At 41.6% G+C, this 25472-nt stretch overlaps 3 protein-coding genes across 3 annotated transcripts; all 3 read left to right on the top strand.

Annotated features, from left to right (window-relative positions):
* The first annotated feature begins 5687 nt into the window (after positions 1-5687).
* On the top strand, positions 5688-6987 carry LOC108080981 (Odorant receptor 85c). Its single transcript, XM_017175906.1, has 3 exons — positions 5688-6644; positions 6715-6870; positions 6931-6987. The coding sequence occupies exons 1-3, from the start codon at positions 5688-5690 to the stop codon at positions 6985-6987; spliced, it is 1170 nt and encodes a 389-aa protein (XP_017031395.1).
* A 785-nt stretch (positions 6988-7772) lies between these two features.
* On the top strand, positions 7773-9099 carry LOC108080983 (odorant receptor 85b-like). Its single transcript, XM_017175908.1, has 3 exons — positions 7773-8732; positions 8828-8983; positions 9043-9099. The coding sequence occupies exons 1-3, from the start codon at positions 7773-7775 to the stop codon at positions 9097-9099; spliced, it is 1173 nt and encodes a 390-aa protein (XP_017031397.1).
* Positions 9100-10331: 1232 nt separating this feature from the next.
* On the top strand, positions 10332-13220 carry LOC108080994 (odorant receptor 85b-like). The gene is given in 4 exon segments (XM_017175919.1): positions 10332-10839; positions 12411-12862; positions 12949-13104; positions 13164-13220. Coding segments are annotated over 4 exon segments (1173 nt in total).
* Positions 13221-25472: the final 12252 nt, after the last annotated feature.

The raw sequence follows: 25472 nt of genomic DNA, 5'->3' as shown, positions 1-25472 counted from the left end.
TATTTAATTTGTTTTCGGAATTTAAGAAGAACGATTTGGATTATGTGCCAAGTATCCTAAGAATATTTTATTCAAGTTTTACTTCAATTATAGGAAAAAAGGAAGTTAAGGAAGTCGAGCTGGTTTTCTGCTTTAATTTTTATTAAGTTCAATTACCGAATTTAATATTAATTTTATTGGGTAAAAATTATAAGCTCTTTATATATTATAATTTATAAATTTGTTGTTATCAGAGGAGTGATCTGTCTTATTAAAAGGAACCCTGTATAATAAACAAATGTACTGTGATACACATAATTTTCTATCTTTAAATTTGTATCGTATGTTACCGAAATGGATCGAATATCAATGATCTAATTGTAAACTCTACATTTATAAAAAATATAAATTGACTTTTGATTTGACTTGACTTTTATATATTTTTTATTGTTGATTTTAGAACAATTCATAATCGAGTAAAATTTATGGTTTTACTTTCAATAGTATATAAACATATTAAGTTGCTTTACATTGGAATTGATAAGATTATTCAGCAGTGGTATATCTTTTATGCATTTTCAGAAATTGTTAACAAATAATATATTCTTAATGTTTTCAAGGTGAGTAAATTTAAGAAATTAAATTAGCTTTTGCACAAATTTGAAGCGACAAATTTATTTGTGTGCTTTTCCATGCCTGCATTTAAAAAAAATTATATTCACAATCCAAATTTCTGCCAATAATCGAACAGTGAAAGTGGTTCAACCAAAATCTAATTTGCTTCGAATGATAAAATTTTTGTTGATTAAAACAACATTTTCTCCCCAGAGAGAGTCTTAATTGGCTGAAAATTATCCGACAAGGCTAAAGAGTCGCTTTGGCTGTGCTCGGTTGTGGTCTGAAACCTACGCGTGGTTGAGATTTTCATTTGCGAATCCTGTGGCGACCTCTGAGGCCACAATGCGTGCCACAATCAACTCAGGCTGCCTCACTGCCAAAGCACTTGGCCTGCCAAATTGTTTGCCATTCGAACAGGAGGCAGGCAGGCAGGCTGTCTCGCTGCCAAACACTCTGTGCCTGTGCAATCAATTGGATTTCGGCTGTAGTTCATAAAGTGTATCTGGGCCTGTCTCTGGATCACCTCTTATTCCACTTTCGATTCCGCATTCCGTTTCCGCCAGTTCCTTTCCACTTGCGCGTGCACTGCAATAAAAATATGATAGTAAGAATAATAATATACCTAAAATCAAGGTAATGATGGCCTAAATAAATCACTCTAGATATGTCTTTATGATGATAAGGGAAAGTAGATTTAATAAAAATGATTTATAATAAAATCCAGGCTTAACCCATTTTATTTTCCAGTGCAGGGAAGCTCTTTGAGTGCGGTTTTCGCGGCACAACGGATATACAAAATATTCCGTTATTGTTTGTAGCTTCTCCCACTCTTGGCTGCAGTTGCTTTTGCCATTACCTGTGGCATGGCTTATTTTGTAAAGCCAAAAGCGCTTAAGTAGTTCATTCAGCAGGAGTATACGGCCTAAGCAGATGGGGTGAGAGTCCTTTTTTGGCCTACCTACCAACCTACCCTCCCATCAAGCTCTCTGCGGTCTGTGCGTAGCTTCATTTCTGCCGTTTGCCGCTCAAATGCTTAACGAGCGGCCGCTTTGTGTGATTCCCCTGTTTTTGCCGCGGCTTAGGCGGTGGTGCCATGTATATCAAACATACTTGACTCTGTCAGGACCTGGCACTCACTTAATTTACTCGAGGTGTTTCGGCGCTCGACGTCCGTATCCGTATCCCGGCATAAATCTTTGTTTCTGACGTGTCGCTAAGTAGGCACTTAAAAGGTGAGTTGCTAGCCCTCCCGGCCGTATTGTGGCTGCTAATCTAAGCCCGAGCCTTCTCCGCTTTCTTTGGGGTTCAATGGGCAATTAGCCTGGGCGAAGGCTCAAAGCTCCAAGCTCCAGCTTCCAGGCTGCAGGTTGCAGGTCGAGTGCAGCATAATTGTCGTAATAGCCGGTCGAGAAAAGGGCACACAGGGGTCCTGGAGCTGTCAATCCGGCAGCCACTTAGGAATCAATTTGGCCAGCGAGGCGTGCGTTTAATATGCAGCCGAGTACATGGAACGGATTCTCAAAATCTGTAGCCAGCCCGGGATTGGGTCTGGACGCGTGCTAAGGCTGGGGCTCATTGAGTTGCCTGACCACAGCACAGCACACCTCCACCTCCAGCTCCTGCTCCAGCATTTATAGACTTGTCTTGGGCTCATTTATCCTGGCCCGCAACCGCCATCCCCTCTGGCATTGCTTAATGCGGAGGTCCTGTTCAGGATGCCGCCTGCATGTGGCCATTTGTTTAGGTCCTTTGTGGAGTGTGTGTGTGGTTGCGTCCAAATGTGTTCAATTAAGCGGTAATAAATTGTTCATTTGCTCATTGGTGCGCACGGCCATTACAACAACAGCAGCAGGGAGCAGGAGTAGGAGCAGGAGCAGGAGCCGGATCAGGATCTGGAGCAGTGAAGGAGGGGTACCCAGGATCTATGGCTGGAGGAGACATTGTCGTCACTGTAATATTTTATGGGGACCAGCAGCGTACGTTGATGCATATCCTGCCATTAGCAAGCCTTTTGCATAATACACAATTAATTTTGCACAAAGTTGTTATTTTATTAATTGCTTCCATTCGTTTCTTTCCCCACTTCGACCCGACCCCTGCCCCGATCAGGATTCGGTTAACCGAAACCTTGTGTGCTGGCCAGGTCCAACCAAGGGCCCGGGAATCATCAATAGCTGTGGCCAGGAGTCAGCCAAAAACCATGATGCCACCTTGCCAAATTTTCCACTTCTCCCAGCCACCCAAAAATGTGGAGCAGACCGCACTGACTTCACATCAAAATAGAAATTTTGCGGCGGCTGCTAACGAACAAGTGCCAAAACAGACATTTCCCCAACCTCAAGCCCAACCCAACCCTTTGTTTTCTTTGGGGCCAGAGAAGAGTCACACATATGTTCGACTGTTTGGCGTGGGAGTAAATGTGTCAAATGTCACACAGTCAGGCCAGCAAGCCGGGAGACAATTGCCGCAATACCAGCCAGATACTTGTCGGGCGGAAGTTGTTACCAAATGTAAAATTAACAATGGATTATGTGCAGCTTCTGCCTTCTGTCTCTCCGCCTTTTTCCCATCCTCCTCGATTGTTGCCTTTGGAAATTGAAGTCAGTTGATGTTGAACTGTTGTTTTTTCCCCCTCATTTCCAAACTGTTTGGTGAATAAGGAGTAAGTGCTTCAAATGGCATTCCCATATTCCTATTCCTATGGGGGAACAGAAGATAGATTTGAATTTCAGCACGTTTGCTGACAGTGAATATGATTGAAAAAGAAGATACTGCCGGCAGCACTTAGTTATGGAAGTAAGGTATAGTATTTCAGTTGCGAAATTTTGAAAGGGAAAAATATTGAAGAGTAGCAGACATTTCGTGCTTGTGGTTACTGTTCGACTTTTCCATAGGAATTTCTACATAAAAAATGTGTTAGAAGAAGGGTTATTCGATTACTAATTTACAGGATCTTAATTAAGGTATAGTATTTCAATTTTGAAAGAGGAAAATATTAAAGAGTAGCAGACATATTCTGGCTTTGGTTGCTAATTACTTTGTCATTTTAGGTCTTCCATAGAAATTTCTAAATAAAAAATGAGTTACCCTTCTTGGTTATTTGATTACTAATTTACAGGATGTTAATTAAAAGATCGAAATGGTTGAGATAGCTCGGTTCATTACGTAAAACTCAGCTGCCGCACATTAGTAGCCCGATACTGGTGGTTAGGTGTGCGTGCTAGTTAGTAAATTGAGATAGTTGAACCTCTCCATCTTAGATGAGCTCCATTCCCGGCTTCCGTATGCAAATGTATCTACTCGGGGCGAACAACAACGTCAACAGAGTGGAGCTGCGGCCAAAATCAATTCCCGGCGTCCCAGCCAAGGTGCAATATCCCCGAAGCAAAGTCAAACGAAATTAGTTTGCTGCTCATAAAACTTTTCCACGAAGTTTGCGCTGCTGCCCACACCCACCTAAACTGTATGTCTGTGTGTGTGCACACAATAACTTTGGCTTGCCGCCGGTGGGCGGATGGGGATACATATGGGGATGGGGGAGCAGGTGTAGAGGAGCACAGGAACCGGAAGCCCGGTTACCCCACATGGCTCTTCACCTGAGATTTGAGACTTGAGACATGAAAAGTTTTTTGCGGCTCGCCGGCCAGTGGGTCCCAAAGCTTTAATTGTATTTCAAGTTCCAAGCTGTACTGGTGTCCTCGTACTGCTCTTCGTTGTCTTGCTCTGCCTCCTGCTTGATACGCCTCTTTTTACCTTCTACGCTTCAATTTCCATGCGTGATAAATGGCCAAAATGGAAAAATCGCTCGTTTGCTTTTGACCCACTTTGTTCGCTTTGGCGCTACGGTACGCTGTCCTCGCTGGAAGCAACATTTCAGGGCTTTTGTCTTTCAATTTGGCCCGAAAATCTCTTTTTCGGCCAGTTGCGGTGGCATTTGCCGCCACCCTGGCCCGCTTTCTTTTTCGCTTGTAATCGTTCTGTTTGCATTTGCGATGCATTCTTTTGTGGAGCAACGCACATTGCTGGATTTAGTATCGAACCAGTCCAGATGGCTGCCTACAGTACCATCTGGATATGGTCTCAGGGTAAGCAAAATAGGGATTTCTGCATTTTCTATATAAGGTTTTGGAGAGTTTTGTAAGTTTGTGTTAATGAAAAGTATATGTAAATTAAAGGAGGAGGCAGCTTGGAATTTATAAAGGATATATTTAATATAATAAAATTCCTAGTTACTAATTACATGTATAATAAAGAGCATTGGGTTGAAGTAATCCTAAAACAAATGAAGTATTAGGTAATACCTATAATAACCTTCTTTCTATCTCGCTCGCTCTCGGCTCAGAAGCTTAGTCATGACTTAAGCCGCGGTTCGCGTCTCAACTAGTGCGACCCAAACTAAGTCCTTCAGGGATTTTCTTACTAAATAAGTTAGGGGCTTTTAAATTGAATAGGTTTATTCCAGGCATTTTTTTAATTCTCAACAAACCAACATATTTACAGAAATCTATGGCTCACCTCCTAGGGTTCACTGTACTTGGCTTACTAAGACCACGCTGTATAATTGGGCTAACGTGTTCTGCGGGCGTAATTCATTCTGTTTATATGCTCTCGCTCTGGCCAAGCTGGATTGTTGAAATGTGAAAAGATTTAATTTATTTGAAGTGCGAGCGAAAAAAGCGACTTCACTTCGCTGGGATTGGACCGGGTCTTGGATTTGATGCGCTGGCTCCGATTCGCTTTCGAATTGCATTTATTCAAACGTTTCGATTGCTTTCCGCTGGATTCAATCTTCGAGTGATTTATTGTGTGTAGCCGACGGATGGCGGAGGGAGGAGGTAGAGTGGAATGGGAATCGTGATTGCGTTTGCCTAGGCACAACAATTATCTGCGGTTTATGTAAACAAAATCAATAATTAAGTCGCGGACAAAGCCCTAAATTAGAAGCATTGTAAACCCGAATCTATGCATTAACTGTAAAATAGTTCTATAATTATGTCATTAGTCGGCATAATAAATGCTGCGAGCTCCTTGAACGAAAGTCCTTAAAAGAACCACGCGACGGGCTCATTCGTCCAGTTCCACCAAAGAGAATGAAGTTCATGAAGTACGCTATCTTTTTTTACACCTTAGTGGGCATTGAGCCGTACACGAAGTCCGCTCGTCCGCGGAAGAGCAGCGTTTGGGCCAATCTCCTGTTTTGGACCAACGTGATCAACCTGAGTGTCATCGTATTCGGGGAGTTCCTCTACCTTGGAGTGGCCTTTGCCGACGGAAAACTAATCGACGCCGTCACTGTAATGTCCTATATCGGCTTCGTGTTCGTGGGCATGAGCAAGATGTTCTTCATCTGGTGGAAGAAACCAGATCTAAGCGATATGGTCGCAGAGCTGGAGCACATCTATCCCCAAGGCAGGGCCCAGGAGGAGGAGTATCGGCTGGAGAGCTATCTCCGCTCCAGTTCCCGGATCAGTATCACATTCGCTCTGCTCTACTCGGTGCTTATCTGGACCTTCAATCTTTTCAGCATTATGCAGTTCCTGGTCTACGAGCTGTGGCTCAAGATACGAGTCGTGGGCCAGAGCCTGCCGTATCCGGTGTACTTTTCCTGGAACTGGGAGGGAAACTGGTCGTACTATGTGTTGCTGTTTTGCCAGAACTTGGCGGGACACACCTCGGCCTCCGGTCAGATCTCCACGGATCTCCTGCTCTGCGCCGTGGCCACACAGGTGGTGATGCACTTCGATCACCTGGCCAGGGTAATGGAGAGTCGCGACCTAAGTGGCTCCTGGGCCGAGGACTCTCGGTTCCTGGTGGACACAGTCCGCTACCATCAGCGCATACTCCGCCTGACTGATGTCCTAAATGATATATTTGGAATTCCTTTGCTGCTCAACTTCATGGTCTCCACATTTGTCATCTGCTTTGTGGGATTCCAGATGACCGTGGGTGTGCCGCCAGACATAATGATCAAACTCTCCTTGTTTCTATTCTCATCGCTCTGCCAGGTTTACTTGATATGTCATTACGGGCAATTGATTGCCGATGCGGTGGGTATTTATTTAATATTTAAGGTAATATTTTAAAGGGCTCTTATATATTTTATATATAATTTTTTAGAGTTCTGGCCTGGCTATCGCTGCCTATAAACAAAATTGGAACCATGCCGATGTTCGTTATCGTCGTGCCCTTGTCTTCTTTATAGCTCGAGCGCAAAAGACTACCCATCTGAAGGCCACTGTCTTTATGAACATAACCAGAGCCACCATGACAGATGTATTACTTTAGTTTACCTTTAATTTAGGCCCGATTGAATTAGTATTTTCACCATTGCAGCTTCTTCAAATATCCTACAAGTTCTTTGCATTGCTCCGGACGATGTACGTCAAGTAAATATATTCAGGAGGGAAACTAACTAAATAAATATCTTCTTCATCACTTCACCAATGAAGAACAAGTGTTTTTATTATATCATTAGAAAATAATAGCTTGGCTAATATTTCTAATTATAATTCGTTTTGTCTACAAAATTTATAATTAACTTGAAAAGCGCCTTGATTGAATAAAAAGGTTAATGAATAGCAAGGTTAATGAATACATTACATTATTATCTTTCTGTCTTATTAAAATTTCAAGTGCGCCTGGAATTCTTTTGAACCGATGCACCTGTTAAAAACCGCAAACCCTGTCATATCGTTGCCCTTGCCCTTCACTACTTAAAAAGAGATTTGGTGTTGATGTCTATTTGAATACCCCTTAATCTTAGGTTTATCGAATTGAAATAAATTTGATCACACCATTTACTTTTACTATACTATATTAGATCTTCCACGAACCTCCTCCACTTGTCTTCTAATATCTGGCCTAAGCTACACGCTCGGGTCTTTATTTATGTAGATTGATATCAATTCTTAAGTAAAAAGAACACACACAAATTTAGGTAATAATAATATTGTAATTTAAGAAAGTATCAAAATTAACTAGGAAATATAATTGATTGTTGTCAAGATAATATTTAGCTTCTGATACCCTAATAAACTTAACCTTTTTAACTGAATCATCGCTAAATTAGTACTTGCATGACTAATAATTTGCAAAAGGACTATAAAACCATTGACATTTTTTCGACGAGTTCATTCTGAAGGGAATACTTTTAGCAAGCACTACTGCTTTCAGCGATGGAAAAGTTCCTGAAGTTCGCTAACTTCTTCTACCTACTCGTTGGCATAGAGTCCTACACAAAGAACTTATCCGATGATAGAGTCAACTTGAGACCCAGCATCCTTTTTTTGGCAAATGTGATCAACTTGATCCTTGTCGGAACCTGTGAAAGCATTTACGTCCGCAGTGCCTTCAAGGATGGAAAGCTCCTGGAGGCCGTCACTGTGATGTCTTACGTTGGCTTCATAATTGTGGGCATGAGTAAGATGCTCTTCATTCGGTGGAAGAGGGCTGCCATGGATGAGATGATGAGGGACTTGGAAAAGCTCTATCCACGTGGCAAGGTTCAAGAGGAGAGGTACGACCTACCGAGATACTTGCGAACGTGTTCAAGGATAAGCCTCATCTACTCGACGCTCTACTCCGTTCTCATCTGGACCTTTAACCTGTTCAGCATTATGCAGTTTTTGGTTTACGAGAAGTGGCTGAAAGTCCGCGTGGTGGGCAAGACCTTGCCCTACCTCATGTACATTCCCTGGAAATGGGAAGACAGCTGGTCTTATTACCCATTGCTTCTCTCCCAGAACTTTGGAGGGTACACCGCGGCTGCAGGACAGATATCCACGGATCTCCTTCTTGTCGCTGTGGTCACTCAGTTGGTAATGCACTTTGACTGTCTTTCAAGTACGATGGAGAACCACCAGCTTACTGGAAAGTGGCAGGAGGATTCCCGATTTCTGCGGGATATAGTTCGCTACCACGAGGGGATCCTTCGCCTGGCCGACGTGGTCAACGATATATTCGGAGTTCCGCTGCTGCTAAACTTTATGGTTTCCTCGTTCGTAATTTGCTTTGTGGGATTCCAGATGACAGTTGGTGTTGCGCCGGACATGATCATAAAGCTGATGCTGTTCCTCTTTAGCTCGATGAGCCAGGTTTACTTGATTTGTCACTACGGACAAATGGTGGCTGATGCGGTGAGTTGGGATTTGTAAGGTTTCCGCTGAAATGTTGTTTGGCGTTTTAATATTTAACAAAAGGAAATATACATATTTACTACTAAATCTTTCAGAGTTCTGGTATGTCGCTGGCCACTTACAATCAGAACTGGACTCATGCGGATGTCCGTTACAAGCGAGCCTTGGTCATTATTATGGTGAGGGCCCAGAAGACAACTTATCTGAAGGCCACTATCTTTTTGGACATTACCAGGGCCAGCATGACAGACGTAAGGGTGGCCAGGCTGAGAATATTCGTGATCGTAGCTCAAACGATTTTTCTTTTTAGCTTCTTCAGCTATCGTACAAGTTTTTTGCTCTGCTCCGAACCATGTATGTCCAATAAGGATGGCCGGATTCAAACGATTTTATATCTACACCACACAAGGCTTTCACGGGAAAGGATTTTCGACGGTTCAGGAAAAAATAAGCAAAATATACAGCTTTCTTTATGAGTTTTAGAAATGTATGATTGTTCATACCATAATTATGTAAACTAAAAGAGATATTGTATGTGTCATTTAAATTAATAAATTAAATTTAAAAAAAACTCAATTTTTCATTATTTTGGTTAAAAACGCCATAATAAGGGCGTGTTTTTTTTTTGGTAAACTCTTCTAAAACAGAGACATTATTAAAATTGATCGCATTAAAACGTTTCGCCTAAATCAGTCCTTAAACTGAACTTTTCAAAAAAGTAATTTCAGTACATTCGCGGGCGAATGGGTTACATTTTTGTAAATATCTGAAAACAAAAAATTACACAAATTATAGTGCTAACCAAGAGTTCAGTTTGAATGCGTACAAGTGACGAGTTCGCCATCACTCGCAAGTGGTATTGTATTTAAACCCTATCATTAAAAACGTGATATAAAATAGCAAGGTTAATTTAAAAAGTGAATGTGCTTATTGTGCATTATTATCCTTCAGTCTAATTAAAATTTCAAGTGCACCTGGAATCCTTTTCAATCGTTGCACCTGTTGTAGTATGCTGGACTCATATCGTTGGCCTTGCCCTTTACCACATTACAAGGGTTTTTTTTTTTTAATGTCTATTTGAATACCCTCCAGTCTTAGGTTTATCGAAGTTAAATGTATTTGATCACACATCTTGATACTATTACTATACCAAATATACAGATATTCCAATGACTAATAATAGCCGATCTGTGTTATCTTGAATCTCGATTTATGTATATTGTTATAAAGAAGCCTTTAGATTCTGAGTTAGCAATAGCCTTAATATATAATATATACCGTAATACTTCGATTATATTTTATAATAATACCATAACTAATGACTTTCTATAATATCTCTTATCAAGGAAATACCCCTAAAATTATTATTATTATTATTAATGACTTTCTATAATATCTCTTATCAAGGAAATACCCCTAAAATTACATTCTAATCTGAAAGGGTAAACAACTTAAATGTTTAATTAAATAATCACCAAATCAGTAATCAATAGTTGCATTGCATGACGATTTGTTTGCAACGGCTATAAAACGACTGCAATTTCTTTGGAGAATTCATTTTGGAGGAAAAACTTACAGCAATCACAACTCATTTCAGAGATGAAAAAGTTCCTGAAGTTCGCTAACTTCTTCTACCTACTCGTTGGCATTGAGCCCTACACGAAGAACTTGCCCGATGACAAAGCCAGCTTAAAAGCCCACATCCTATTTTTGGCAAATGTGATTAACTTGATCTTTGTTGGACTCGGTGAAAGCATTTACGCCCGCAGTGCCTTCAAGGATGGGAAGCTCCTGGAAGCCGTCACGGTGATGTCTTACATTGGCTTCGACATTGTGGGCATGAGTAAGATGCTTTTCATCCGGTGGAAGAGATCTGCCATGGATGAGATGATGAGGGACTTGGAGAAGCTCTATCCACGTGGCAAGGTTCAAGAGGAGAGGTACGACCTGCCGAGATACTTGCGAACCTGTTCAAGGATCAGCCTCACCTACTCGACGCTATACTCCGTTCTGATCTGGACCTTTAACCTGTACAGCATTATGCAGTTTTTGGTTTACGAGAAGTGGCTGAAAGTTCGCGTAGTGGGCAAGACCTTGCCCTACCTCATGTACAATCTTGAACATAAGTATTTTGACATAAATAAAAATTCACATTTTGTGTTGTAAACATTAATTTATTTATCCAAAAAAGATCAATGAAATTTATTTATAACAATAGTGTAATAAGACAATAAAAAACAACAAAAATATTACATTTTATATTACATCTTATAAACTAAAAATACAAATTCATTAAAGTGGGAGGCCAAATGTATTTTGACATAACCTAATTTGTTAGAAATTTAATCTGAATTGTAAAAAATGTTAATAATGAGTAGAAATTAGTAAAAAATAATCCCTTCTCTGGCATCTACTACCTTTTGTAATCGTGTTGGAGCAGATTTGACTAAATTTTGAAGCGTTTCAAGGTAAATTTCCTTCCATAGTCCTTCGACTTAATAAATTGTCTCCTCTCAAGTTCTTGTTAAGTTTGGACCCTCATACGTTTTGAGATCGGGACTTTTGGGTGGCCAATCTAAAGATTTTACTTCAAAGTCCCTGAAAAATGTTGTTATCATTTTTGCTTTGTGGCATGGAACATTATCCTGCTGCAGGATAAAGTCTTGCCTGTTAAGTCTGTCGCCGGTAAGAAATTCGTGGTCAATCAGGATACGCAAATTCATCGTCCCATTGATGGGGACCAAATAACCGATACCGTTAAAGCAGAAACATCCCCAAAACATGACACTGCCGCCACCATGTGGTATACGTTGAATGAGAGGTACCACTTTCTTGCGAATATTTTTTGGTAATCTGGAGTAAATTTTATTTTTTGAACCATGGTACTCAAAAGAACTCTCATCGGTCCACAACATTTGTTCTCAAAAGGATTTGGCAAAGGCTAATCGTTTCAACTCATTTTTAGGTGAAATGAAAGGTATCTGACGGGCCACATAAGTAGCAAAGTTAGCCTTTTTAAGTCTTCTTTCAACTGTTTTTCTACTAATTTAAAAATCATAATCGTTTTGAACTTCCATGGAAGCTGGATTTGGTATAATAAGGTCAATTTCTTTAAATTTTGAAAGAATTAGACGATCTTGTTTAGGCGAAGTCTTGCGTGGTCGCCCTTTTGTCTGTTTATATTTGTTAATTTGATAGTAAATGGTTTGTCGGGGTACTTTATAAAATATGCTGAGGTTCTGGACCGAAATACCTGAGTGGTACTTAATTACTATTTCGTTTCGCTGGATTTGGCTTAGCGCCCGTGTTTTACCCATATTTTCATTAAATAACGGTACAGAAATTAGGAAAATTGACAAAAATGTATTAAAGCTGCTAACAGATTAATAAGCCTGAGTTATAAATAACAATAAACTGTTTTTAATGCACACGAAACAAATGAGAACTAAATGAATGCAATGTCAAAATATTTTTGTCCACCCAAAAATGCATGATCTCTCACATCACGTGACATAGCAAAGAAGTTAATTTACTTATCAGTGTCATATTTTGCTCTCTTAAAGTTTTAAATAGAATCTCTTACTGCAAAGTTAAATGGATCCCGTAACTTTTACGAGTACTAAAATACACGCGCTGGAATATAGCTAACAGCTGTGTCAAAATACTTATGTCCATGATTGTACATTCCTTGGAAATGGGAAGACAGCTGGTCCTATTACCCATTGCTTTTTTCCCAGAACTTTGCAGGGTACACCGCGGCTGCAGGACAGATATCCACGGATCTCCTTCTGGTCGCTGTGGTCACTCAGTTGGTAATGCACTTTGACTGCCTCTCAAGTACGATGGAGAACCACCAGCTTACTGGAAAGTGGCAGGATGATTCCCGATTTCTAAGGAATACAGTTCGCTACCACGAGCGGATCCTTCGCCTGGCAGACGTGGTCAACGATATATTCGGAGTTCCGCTGCTGCTGAACTTTATGGTTTCCTCGTTCGTAATTTGCTTTGTGGGATTCCAGATGACAGTTGGTGTTCCGCCGGACATGATCATAAAGCTGATGCTGTTCCTCACTAGCTCGATGAGCCAGGTTTACTTGATTTGTCACTACGGATAAATGGTGGCTGATGCGGTGAGTTGGTATTTGTAAGGTTTCCGCTGAAAGGAATTGTGTCACTAGCAAATAAAAATAAACATATTTGTCACTAAATCTTTCAGAGCTCTGGTATGTCGCTGGCCACTTACAATCAGAACTGGACTCATGCGGATATTCGTTACAAGCGAGCCCTGGTCATTATTATGGTGAGGGCACAGAAAACAACCTATCTGAAGGCTACTATCTTTTTGGATATAACCAGGGCCAGCATGACAGACGTAAGGGTGGCCAGGCTGAGAATATTCGTGATCGTAGCTCAAACGATTTTTCTTTTTAGCTTCTTCAGCTATCGTACAAGTTTTTTGCTCTGCTCCGAACCATGTATGTCCAATAAGGATGGCCAGATTCAAACGATTTTATATCTACACCACACAAAGCTTTTAGAGGGCACGTTGTTTATTGCAAACTTGGCTTAGGAAAAATGTAAGCAAATCTACAGCTTCACTGGAAAGCTTTCTCGGCTCTTTTTATAAGTTTGAGAAATGTATGATGTGTTTATCCCATAATTATATAATCTTAAAGATATATTGTATTTGCCCCTTACATAAATAAATGTTTCAAGAACAAAATATGTTCTAAAAAGAGTTGTTATATACTAAAGTTAACATCACTTTCAGTATCCTTTATATTGAAGTATTTTATAAGTCGCATCATAGTATTTCTTTCTGAGAATAACCCGAACCACCATGGGATAGGGTGAATGGGCAGGCGCTCTCGACCTATTCATTTTTTTTTTTTTCAATTTTCAGCTCCTTCAGATATTGTACAAGTTCTTTGCTCTGCTCAAAACCATGTACATATGTCCAATAGGGATGACCGGCGAGATCCCTCAATGCCTAAGCCCTTCTCTATGCGCTCCACATAATGCTTTCAAAGGCTCAACGCGAGCTTAATTATGCGGCGGCACGGGCACCACGCATGTCCATCGCAGCTTTGACACTGGCCAAAAGCGTAGCAATCTTTTTAGCGCTAGCTGCTGGCACTGAAAAGGCAATTCTACAGCTCCACGGAAGGGGGGGAGTGGGAAAATAGGTTGCCACAAAAGAAAATTGCAGAGTACATTTTACTCTTCACTGCACACAAGTTGTGCTTATGAGTTTTTACAGCTTGTTATGCCCTAGTTGAAGGGGTACTTTAGTCGAGACTCCACGGTTAGCTTGAGACTCGTAGGAGTTTCTTAGAAATAAGTTTGTTCTGAGCGAATCTTAGTTTATTTTTTCTGGAATCTTAATAAAGTAGAGGATCTGAGTTTAATAAACTAATATTTGTACAGCTTATTTCTATTTCTTAGTTAGTTAAACTTTGATAAAGAGTGCATTCTGTTTCGGTTTTTAGAACCATTTTTGTTTGCCTTTTTTGACAATTTCAAGTTTGGCGCATTATGCAATAGGGAAGCGAGAGGAGAAAAAGAGAAAATAGGGTATACGGGTATTGAAACCTGGAAACCTGCTTCTTCAGTGGACAACCAACCCGTTTGACGGCATCTAATGCAGTTCTGGCAGGATGTGTGGCTGTGCGCACGCACTCAACAATATTAGCAATTTATGCGCCGGAGCGTGCCCGGGCGCTGGAAGGTGATGGACAGGACGTGGGAGTTGCCAGCATAACATGTTCGTTTTTGACGAATTCCGAGCTCACCTTCATAGTTATTGTTTGAGAGGGCCACGTGCATAAAATATATTAAAATCTATGTTTTTCTTTTTTTTTTTTGTTAGCCCCCAAACTCCAATGGCGAATGGCGAATGGCCGCCCGAATCCTGTCAATTTCCCCTTCTCGTCCACATGACACATTTTTTGTGCCAGTCCTACTTCCTTATTTATGTGTCTGCGTGTGTTTGTGTATGGACCAGCGCTGCTTTTTCCGTTGTGTGCGCTGTGGCTCTTTTTGGGGATTTATTTTTCATTTTCTGTGAAATTTTTATAAAGCTCCAAATGTGCTACAATTTAATTTCTGGTCACGTTCTGTGTGATTTCCAAATGGCAACAGTTACAGGGGAAAATAAAAAAACAACAACAGGAAGAAAGGTTGAAAAAGTCTTTCAATATCTCCCGCTGTCATATTGCATAATTTAAGGCATTCTAAACATGGGCACGTTATTACCATGTTCATATACATAATTGTATCTAGTCGAGAGAGAGAGAGCCCAGCACGGAGATAATATCGGGTGTAGTCAATTACCGATACTGTCACGGTTATCCTGGCGCCATGCAAATTATCCACGGCAGGACGACGACTGCAAAACGGCAATGCAACTGCGGCTGACCCAAAAAATAATTAAATAAACTCGTTTCATAAATCAATAATAAATTAGCTAATTGGCAGACATTATAGCTGAAATATATGTGGTATGCTCCAGCGAAGATGAGATTGTTTCAGTGTATGAAATTTGTGGTAGATAATTAAACCTAAAAATAAATATATTTTAGTGGTATTTGGTGAGGTATAAAATTTACTATAATTATTTATTATTATAGGAAATATTAATGTTAGATATATTGATATAAGCTAAGAGAAAGTCTTACAATTCTAAGTATGGCCACAGAGTATTTTAGCTAACAAGAAAGTTGACATTATAAGAGGCATTCCTGATTAATAAACCAACCACAAGTATTTAGATTTATTAACGAATGAATGAGTAACTTTTTCTGCTATTAATGAAACGAATAAAGCAATTATCCAATTACATCTTCATCCCAAAGCCATATTCCAAAACCTTTTCACATTCACTGCATTTATTTCATTCATTGTATGGTTTTCCGAAGGGCTATCAACATAAACATTTCTGTCATTTATGGGCAAATATAAATTTACATTTTCCTCGCAAAATAAACCGTGACCAGCGCAGCGAGCGAGGCAAAAAAAAAAACGAATTCCATTCCCAGGGAAAGACCACCCACCGGCGGTTGTTAAGTCCACTTATCAAAACGTGCAAATAACTCGACTGCCGGAAGGGGGACACGTGATGGCAACTGGTGCCATGATGATGACCCGGGTGGGGCGTGTTCAATTGGCAAAAAACGGCTGGCATTGTTGCAAAATAACCTCGCCAAAGCCAAATGCGAAAAAATGTGACCCAATCGCTGGACAAACTCGGGCAGCAGTGCATTATTCTTGCCGCACTGGCTGTTCTGTTATTTTTTTCAATTAGCCGCCATTAAATTGAATTCAAATATTGAAACAATATGTTGCCCAGCAGCAGCCTCTGCAATCCTGCAACTGGGGGATTTTAGTTTCAGCTTAGCGCCGGTCCATGTCCCTCGCCATCCGCCGCCGCCGCCTGTGATCGGGCGTGATTTATTGATTTTGAGTGCAGTTTTTCTTGTCAAGCGATGACTGCAGCTCATACGCTCGGGCGGGCATAGAAAAATGCTAAAATACTAAAAAAGTGGCCGTGCGGAAATCGCACAAAAATTGTTTCTATTTTCATATATGTATAGTTTTTGGCTCAAAGGAATCCCATTGGCCGGGCTCAGAGTGGTGTTGAGTGGATGTGTGAAATGCTATTTATATCCCATGTTCATATATGTGGAATCCTTTTCAAACTCTAAATGGAGACTAAAAGCCTCTAAATTAGTTTGCCAGCATTATTACTCATACGCAGTGTGTGGCCGCTGCTATATTTTTATGGCCTTGCATTAGGCAAATGGTATGGCAGGCTTTCCATGAATATGGCCTTAAATGAAAGACATTCCCCTGCCCCTGGCCTCAGGCAAGACAGCATTTGTTAATGGCCATCGTGAGGTTCCCTTTTTTTGTCGCCGCTATTCCGCTATTTCGAGCCATGATTGCCGATGATTTAACGTTGGCTTATTGATTTCTTATAGTCCATTAATAGCGGCCAACAAATGGCATTCATATTCGAAACGATTTGTCAAGCCGGCGACACAGGACTTCTGCCTTTATCTGGATAATTGTGACAGTAATGCGCGCGAGTAGGAATCTATACATATATTTATATATATCCATATAAGTTGTCGGCAATCACTGAAACTTATCAAATGCGAAAAATACGGCTTGGTCGGTGCTGGGCTGCGGAGGCTGCGTAAGCAGGATTAGGGCCTAAGTAGGATGCTCAGCCGCACACAAAGCGGCCACAAAGACGCGCAGAGATAAGCGAGGGGATTTCATTTGCTCATTACTCAACAGCTTACAGGCAGGCGGCCGGCGGAGAGGAAGTAATAAGAGTGCGGCTGCGAGCACATAAGAAATGCATGTGCACATAATTCATTTTTTATGCTGGATTACAGCAGCAACAAAAATGATGGAGCCCAACCACACCTACATACATCTACACCTACACGGGGCGACCGCAGCACTCACACTATCCTGCAAAAACTTGTGCGAAAAACAGAGACAAAGGGAGTGAGTGTGGGAGACAGAGAGCGGTCTTGTCATCGTCTGATGCTGCTGCAGCTCCTGCAACGGAAACGGAAGCGACATCCAAGTTGATGTTAAAGTTTGATGCAAAACCCCCAAACTCTCACATACTTACACTTGAAACGTTGTCACCTGAGCTTAGTGAATTATTACTAATATTCTTTTAAATATTTCAATACATTTTATTGAATTAATCTAGAGAAATTAATGTAGTAAATAAATTCAAATCATAGTTTCATAAATTTATATCTTATGAATCTTATGAATTCCACAGAATCTATACAAATTTTCCACAGTGTAAGTAGCTTGATGTATGTGCTCGGAAAAGTTTCGCTCCTTTCTCTCCTTGTGTTGACTTTTGTGGCTCCTGTAAGTGTTGAGTCTTGCGGTGGTGTCCGTTGCACGTGTAAGCGTGTGTGTGACGGTGGTGTGCTGTGTGTGTGCTGCAGGTGGAAAGGAAATTAAATCAGCCTCGTGTGGCGTGCACATCATTAGTATGTATAGAGGCTTCTCAGGGCAGGCTCGATGATTATGATTGCTGCTGCTGCTGCTCCTGGCTGAGTTCCTGTGGTTGGTGGAAGGCACTGAAGTAAGTCTGCGACACTTTTCTTAGAGGCACTGCAAATTGGGTTTGCATTAAAGTGGCAACGGCTTGATTAGTCGTTGCATACCAAATTGACTAGGGTCCTGTGTCTATATGGAGCCGAGAGGATCCCATCCTTTGGCCAGCTGACCAAATAGCAAATGTCAAGCTTCGAAGGCTTCTATGGCTCTTTGCCTGTTTGTTTGCCAGCTCGAAGCGTTGAGAGTGGCTCCTGCTTCTGTTCCTGCCAAGCCCCTGCAGCTGGTCTATTTGCACACTGATGCATTTGTCGCCTAAGCTTCTCCTTATGACATTTATTTTTATTGACTGCACTGCAGGCAGAGAGACAGAACCCCAAAGGGGGGCAGATCGAACGCAACTCCGTGGAGTGCTCTAAACTGTTTGTCTGTGGAACCGTTAAGAGGCTTGGCAGCGGGCTTTAAAGCAAGCTGCAAGCCATTATTGGCCAGGTTATTGTATTCAGCCAGGAATGCGTTTGCAAGTGTACACAGTAAAAAAGGAATACCAAATTTTATTCAAGTAAAATTGGGTTTAAGTAAAAATATTCAAGATGAAATCCAAGTTACAATCTTCTTACAATTCTAAAGGCAAGGAGAATTTTTTGGAAAATTATAAAGAACGTTTGAGGTACTAGCAAGATATTCGAATAATTTCCTGAAATATACCAAACATCCATTGAAATTCCCCTTATATTTCGATAACCAATTTCAATATCGAGCTCCTTTTTAAGCCATAAAATCCTTTCTCTGTGTGGGCCCGGGTCTCTGGTATCAGTGCTCCTGATATGAGAAATGTTCGTATTTGTGCTGCAAAATTCATAATTCAGTGGCAGAGACACAGGAGTGCGTGGCCTCCTGGCGCTCCTCCTCTCCGTATCCTGGTTATTTATGCATTAAACGAGCCAAAGGAGCCCGGCCAACGGAAATGAGCTGAACTTATTGCTTCGTGTATGCGTTCGCCGCATTTTCTTCAGTCCTTCAGTCCTGTTTTTCTTTGTTGGCCTTGTTTGTTCACCTGCTCTGTGGGCATACCTTTTGTTGTTTAATTAGAAAAGTGTTTCATGTAAACTCTCCACAGACAGCTCCGAATAGTGGCGGCTACAGCAACAGCAAGGGAGCAGGAGTAATTTCATTTTTGTTGACAAACTCGAGGCTTTTGTGGCCTGCCACTAAGACGACCGCTGGCCGCCCCTTTAACGGCCACACCCACTGTCAGCTATCAATGGCAATGCAGGCGAACAAAACATGCTGATGTTGTTGGTGTTGTTACTCTTCTTCTCCTTGTTGTTGTTGTTGTTGCTGATATCCTGTTGTATTGTTGTTGTTACTGTTACTGGCTCAGTTTTAATATCATTTTCGTTCCACTCCAGTTGGCATTTTAATTTAAGTTTCATTTTCAATTTAAGACTTTGACTTGCCAGGCGCTTGCATTGCGGCTGCATCATGGCCATAGCCCCGTCCTTTGTTCTGCTGTTGCTGCCACCCTACCAGTCCTTGTGCCCCTTCTTTGGAAAATCCCACCATTTTCCCCCATTTTTGTCCCAACAGTTGTTTTGTATTTCGCGCTTTCACGCTCGCCTTTGTGAGTCTGTGTGTGTGTGTGCGGGTAGCCATTTGGCGGCCATTTTAAATTTATTATTTGTATTTGCCGCTGCGGCCATGCCTTCCGCTTTGTTGTGGTCCACGCCCATAATCTGCCAACGCCCCTTCGCCCCCTTTTCATGGCCTTCTTGAGCTTGCATTTTCAATTAGAAAAACTTTGCATAGCAAATGCCTGACAATAATTGCACTTGTCGGCGAGGGGCGTGGCGGGGGAATGGGGGCGTGGGCGTGGCCCTGGTGTTTTGCATAATCAGTTAACGAGGCAACGATTCCTTGTTGTAGTTTCTTTGAAATAATTTATTGGCAGATTTTTAATTAAAACTTGGAGCTTGGAAGTGGAGCTCAAAGGCTCGGCACCAGGCACTCAATGAGCGACATAAATTTGCATTATTGATAGGGCAAGGACGAATTATCCTGCGGTAAGGCGCCACTGCTCATCAATTGATTAATGGCGGCAAGCGGTTGGTCTCCATGTGTCAACTGCTTGGCTTAAATTATTGCTATTCCCGAGGAGCCCAGAAACGGGCGGCAGGTGTGTGTGAAGTCCTTGACAACCTGAACTGACCCTTCGTCCCTTTTATTTAAGAATCCTGATTTCCGAAATTGCTATAACTTGCGATTTCAATTCGCTACTGCTGATAATTCTTTCAGGATAATTATTTTTCTAAATGTTATTTAATAATATATGTAGCTAAAATCTAATTTAATTCATTTCTGTAAATCTATTTTTATAAAAAGTCTTTTCTAGCATTTGAGAAGTACCAAAAACACTACCTTCTTTCATCGAAATATGTGCCAAAAACAGGAGCTTACCCTAGTTTTGAAGGTGCTCACTGATCTGTGTCATTTTCCTTTGAGTTGCGCCACAGTTGCGCTCCATTTCAGGTGACATCCTTCCTCGGCCCTTGGTCTCAGTCCCCTGGTCCCTTTGATATCCCTCCTGCATATGTGTCTGTGAGTCAGTGGAGCGTGAGGAATATGTGCCACAAATCATTACCAGCTGAGCCCCAGAGAGGTTAAGAGATATCTCCTCGGATGCGCTCCTTTCTTCGCGTTCTGTGTGCGAGGGGGCAATTTGCATTGGATTTTATGCTAAACTTCTGGCAAATTTTCGGACCATCAACAATGCATCAGCGGCTGCTGTTGCTGGTGATGCTGCTGCTATTGCTGCTGCTCCTTGGCAGAACGCATCTAAAACTCTGCGACAGACACTGCAGCGGCAATAGCAACAATAACGACCACGAGGCATTTGGCGAAAAATGCAACTGCTACAAATTATGTGAATTATGCGTTCGGCTGCCGCATGCGTTTGCATAAATTTCCCAACTGCCAGCCGGCATTGCTTCGGGGCCCTGATGCAGCGGCGGGAAAATTGGAGGGAAAATGGAGCAGAAGGGCGAAAAAGCACAAGACGGGGGATAGCTGGGGAGATGCAACATTCGTGGCGCGCTTGCCACATATCTTGTCTAACAAATTGCATTCGAGTGTTTAACATGCGCCCAACAGGCGTTGATGTTGATGTACGAAGGATGCGAAGGACTTTTCCATGTTTTCACCCGGCGACGCTGCTGTCGTGGTGGCAAGTGTTACACTGCCACCGCAGCTGCCGCTACAACTTGTATATCTCTCCGCTGCGTGTGTGTGTGCGTCATAATTTACTTTGAAGTGGCATTTATGGTCGCCTGTGGACGGGACAGACCACCGCTCGGTGTATCAGAGGCATTGGTAAAAAACGCTGATATATATTGCGGCACAAATTTAAATTGCCAAAAATAAAATCAAATCAAATGTGGCAAATACGCAGGCACACGCCGATGGCCAGGCAAACACAAACAAACAAGCCACAATTGCATGCATAATTGCATCAAATGGCCAAAAATTTGATTTGAAAATGTAGCCGGGACTCTCTCTCACTCGCTCAGCTGCTGCGGCCATTCGAAAGTCACACGCAAACATCAAACAGCCCGAAATTGTGCAAATTTAATATGCAATAACCCACACGGATACCAGCGAGAGAAACCCAAACACAAACGCATTTGCACGCATCTGAATTTAATTAAAATTCGCAGATATTGGCCAAAAGTATCGAGCCCCAGTTTTTTTGCCTCTCCTCGCAGTTGTAATTAAATTAGGCCAACAGGGACACTCGTCCACGAGCTGGCACAGATACATCCATGCATATGTGTGTTGCAACATAGTTGCTACCCCAGACCGGCTACCGATTACACAAACAAAACGGACGATTTAATTACAAATTGAAATTAGATGGTCAGCCAAAATTTGCGAATGCATGATGAGGCCTCGATGTCGGTAGCACCCCAGGCATAAAATAATATATCATATTTTCACATTAATGCCAACAGGCTGAAGGATGCAGCAACTACATATTTGCGGAATTCCTAAGGCTATGTTGCACTTGTGTAATTTTGAAATTTTCATTTAAATCCTAATGAGATTTTATGATTTGTATAGCAAGTAATCTAGGTAATTCAAAAATATTTTCGGAAAATTCATTGATTTCTGATATATGAACATTTGTTGTTTTGATTTCACTGAAATAATTCATTCTACTAATTAGAGAATGAGTAGATTTAATTACAGGATTATTTCTTGTACGACTTATACATTTGTGGAAATATCGGATATATATTTAGTAAAATAAGTATTACTTATTAAGATTTATTTACAGTGGCTTAAATTTTTTTCCTAACAAAAAACAAGTCAAGTTAATTTGATTTTCCAGAAATAATACACCTATCAGCTGTCAGAAATACAAATACACACATGCCTGGGCTTAGTGAATTGGCTTTTATGTTATTATTTACAATTTATTCGGCGCTGGCTTAGCAGGTGTAAATAATTATGTATATGCCGAAAATCGGCCACCAACTGTCAGCGGCTGAGGTCGATGGGCTTTTGAATCGCATTTGAAATGAGCGAACGGATGAATAAACAGCAAAATATACACATTTATGTATTTATTTGCAAATGATATGTTTACACTAAACGAATGCAGGATGTCTGTGAAGCGTTATGAAATCGGATCAACTTAATTATATAGTAGCTCGACTCACTGCCTCCTGTGTCTGACCGCAATTTAAAAATATGTACGGTCCACTCTGTTCAACCGAAATGAAATCGTTTTGACAACATTCAGCTTTGGCAAATATTTACATTCCGAAATCATTATTATTTAACATTTGACGCCCACTTGCATTTTAATAAGCTTAAATTAGATTTAGATTCTGCTCATCTCTCTTCCTAGGGCCTCCAATTTGTGGCGGATTTGAAGCGGGCTCCCTGGCTTTGTTCCATGGAGAAGAACAACCAATTTAGGCCTAGTCGTCAAAGTGTCTTTCACTTGCAAAAATGTTGACAAATTTTAATTACTTTTTAGCAGCTGCTCCCGCTCAGTTGGCGTTGCAATTAAGAGTGGAATTCTTTTTCATTATTGCTGTTTGCCCAAAAACAAGCAAATATTAATAAAGCAAGCCTCGCACCCACACATACACACCCCAACTTGGCAGCAGGCAACACGCATACGCCATGTTGGCCGTCAGTTTGTGTCATGTAAGTGGGTTACTCGCTGCTTCTCTCTGGATGCCTTTGCTGTGCAAGTGATGACGGTTCCTGGCCTAAAACTAGGCAGGCTCGGCTCGGGTTTCCAAGCCCTAATTTTTATATAAGTAATCAAAAGTCAATACTAAAACTTAAATTGGCTACAAATCGTTCTTTACCGTAACAAAAACTTGTAAATTAAAATCTGAATAAAGAAGTTCATTGATTATTTGTTTTTAAATGACTTAATTAGTATTATAATTTTATTAGTTTAAAGTGAATCTCTTAAGGTATCAACAGTCGAGCACACTCCAATTAACTTCAGCACAGCTCCACTTTCTTAATTGCTTTTAAATGTCCTCATTTGAACATAGCTATTTTGTACCAAAAATAATTAATTTTTAAGAGCAAAAAGAAAGACTTCCTATTGTCCCTAAGCACGCAGCCTCTTTAGACTTTGGAAGAGCTACGTACTTATTTCTTTGCCATGTCTAAACCTTATTAAAAATCAAGTAATACTACCCTTAAGGAGTTAAAAAGAGTTTTTGTATGTAAATAATTTTAAAAGTAGTAATTAAATGATGCATATGTACATATATGCACTACCTGCAAATTGTCAAAGAATATGCACGATTTAAAAAAAAATCTATGGAATCTAAGAAATTTTCATACAATTAATTTGGAAGTAAAATGGAATTTGTGACCCTTAAGTCGCTCTCTTGCATGCGTGTGTTGTGTGCTCCTGGTCATTTCTCAAGCCTGACAAATCGGTCCCATGCCCCATTCCCCTGTTGTGCTCTTGGCAGTGGAGGGCCCTCTTGGCCTTGTGCCTTGTGCCCTCGAGCACTGCTTGTGTGACAATTGTCATCCTGTCACTTGACTCCCACTGCTGTCCCAAGATGCGCTATTCAGTACGCAATGCACCGCAAATGAAAAGAAAAAAGGGAAACAACAAAATGAGCAGCCAAATAGAAGCCAGCCAAGTTGTGGGAAATTTTTAATTAAAAAATTGCAAACGACATTATGCAGAATGGCACTTATTCACTGCTCCTTCCGCAGTGGCTGCTGCTGTGGCTGCTGCTATCCTCCTGTTTGCGTCCTGCCAGGCTGAATCACAGTCAATGCCATTGGAGAGACATAGGAAACAAAGCACACTTGACAACCACCGACTGGCGAAGGGCAAGGCGCTGCTGCCATCGGAGAAACCGCTGCAGTTCCTTGGGTAATGAAAATGTCAGCGCGGCTTAGTGGCAGCGGCGGGGATTTTTTATGGGTATTTATTAAAATTGACGTATTTTATGGACCATCATCATTATCAGCACAGCAATTATGTTTGCTAGACTGCAGGGATCCGTTCCCAGCCGCAGGGCTACTTCAAAGGAATGCTCTGGAAGAGGGGTGTCCTTGTTGGGATATTCTCAAGAAGGTTTCGGAATTAAGGAAGAAAATTCTAAATAGTTCCTTTAACTATATATATTTCCAAAAAAATATTTACATCTTTTGTGCAGATAAATATGTAACCAGGAGGGTACAACGTTAGTCATCTTCAGTGCATCCTAGTACTTTGCGTTGCCGAAGGACCCAGTGTCAGGACACGTCGCGGTCAGTGACAGTGTCAACGGCAATAGCGGCCGTCTAAAGCATTAAGGGGCCATGGCAGCGGGCCGAAACAATGACATTGAGGTGTCCAAGCGGCAAGCGGCAAGCTGGGTTGCGGGTGCAAGAGCAGCTACATCCTTGATAAGGATGCAGGTGACATGGCCGGGCTGCCTCAGACGGCTATTGCTGTGGCAATCCAGGATAAGGCCTCAAATTAGCGCGAGTGCTTTGCTGAATATACTGGCAGTGGCCGAGGCAACACTAGTTGGTTGGTATCTCAATCCGTAGCTCCTGTTTTTGCCATTGCTACTGCCACTGCTGCTGCTGTTGTTGCTGCTGGTCTGCGGTCGCTGTAACGGGCCAACAAACCGCAACAAAAGCCACGCAACATGGCCAATCTGTGGAGTTCATAAAAGTGTCAACAACTTGGCCTGGCCATGGAAAAAAGCGACTCGACTGAATCCCGGACGTGGCGAAGGTCCTGCATTGTGGAGGCCACGTCGCGCTGACCGCTGATAACGCAAAACGTTCACACACACACGCAGCCAACTTGGCCAACTAACGCGCGTTCGTTAGGCAAGACAAAGTTAACTGGCAGTCACGGATCCGGGACAAGCTGGCAGTCCGGTCGACCAGACCAGAGTCCTCCTGCCGTATTCCTCGCTGTTCCACACCATTTCGTATTCTGTATTCTGTGTCCTGTATTGCTTTGTTTTGGCCCGCAAGGCAATCAGCGCGCAGCTTCTCACGGCGAAGGCCGACGCCCTTGCGTCTTATCAGAGGCCAACTCCATCTGCTTTGTGGGTTTGTCTTTGTTGCACTTTCCCTGAAGCTGGAGAGACAAGC

The sequence above is a fragment of the Drosophila kikkawai genome, chromosome 3R (genome assembly GCF_030179895.1).
Source record: "Drosophila kikkawai strain 14028-0561.14 chromosome 3R, DkikHiC1v2, whole genome shotgun sequence".
NCBI lineage: Eukaryota > Metazoa > Arthropoda > Insecta > Diptera > Drosophilidae > Drosophila > Drosophila kikkawai.
The sequence above is the reverse complement of the archived record's forward strand: the minus strand, read 5'-3'. Positions and strand labels throughout refer to the sequence as shown.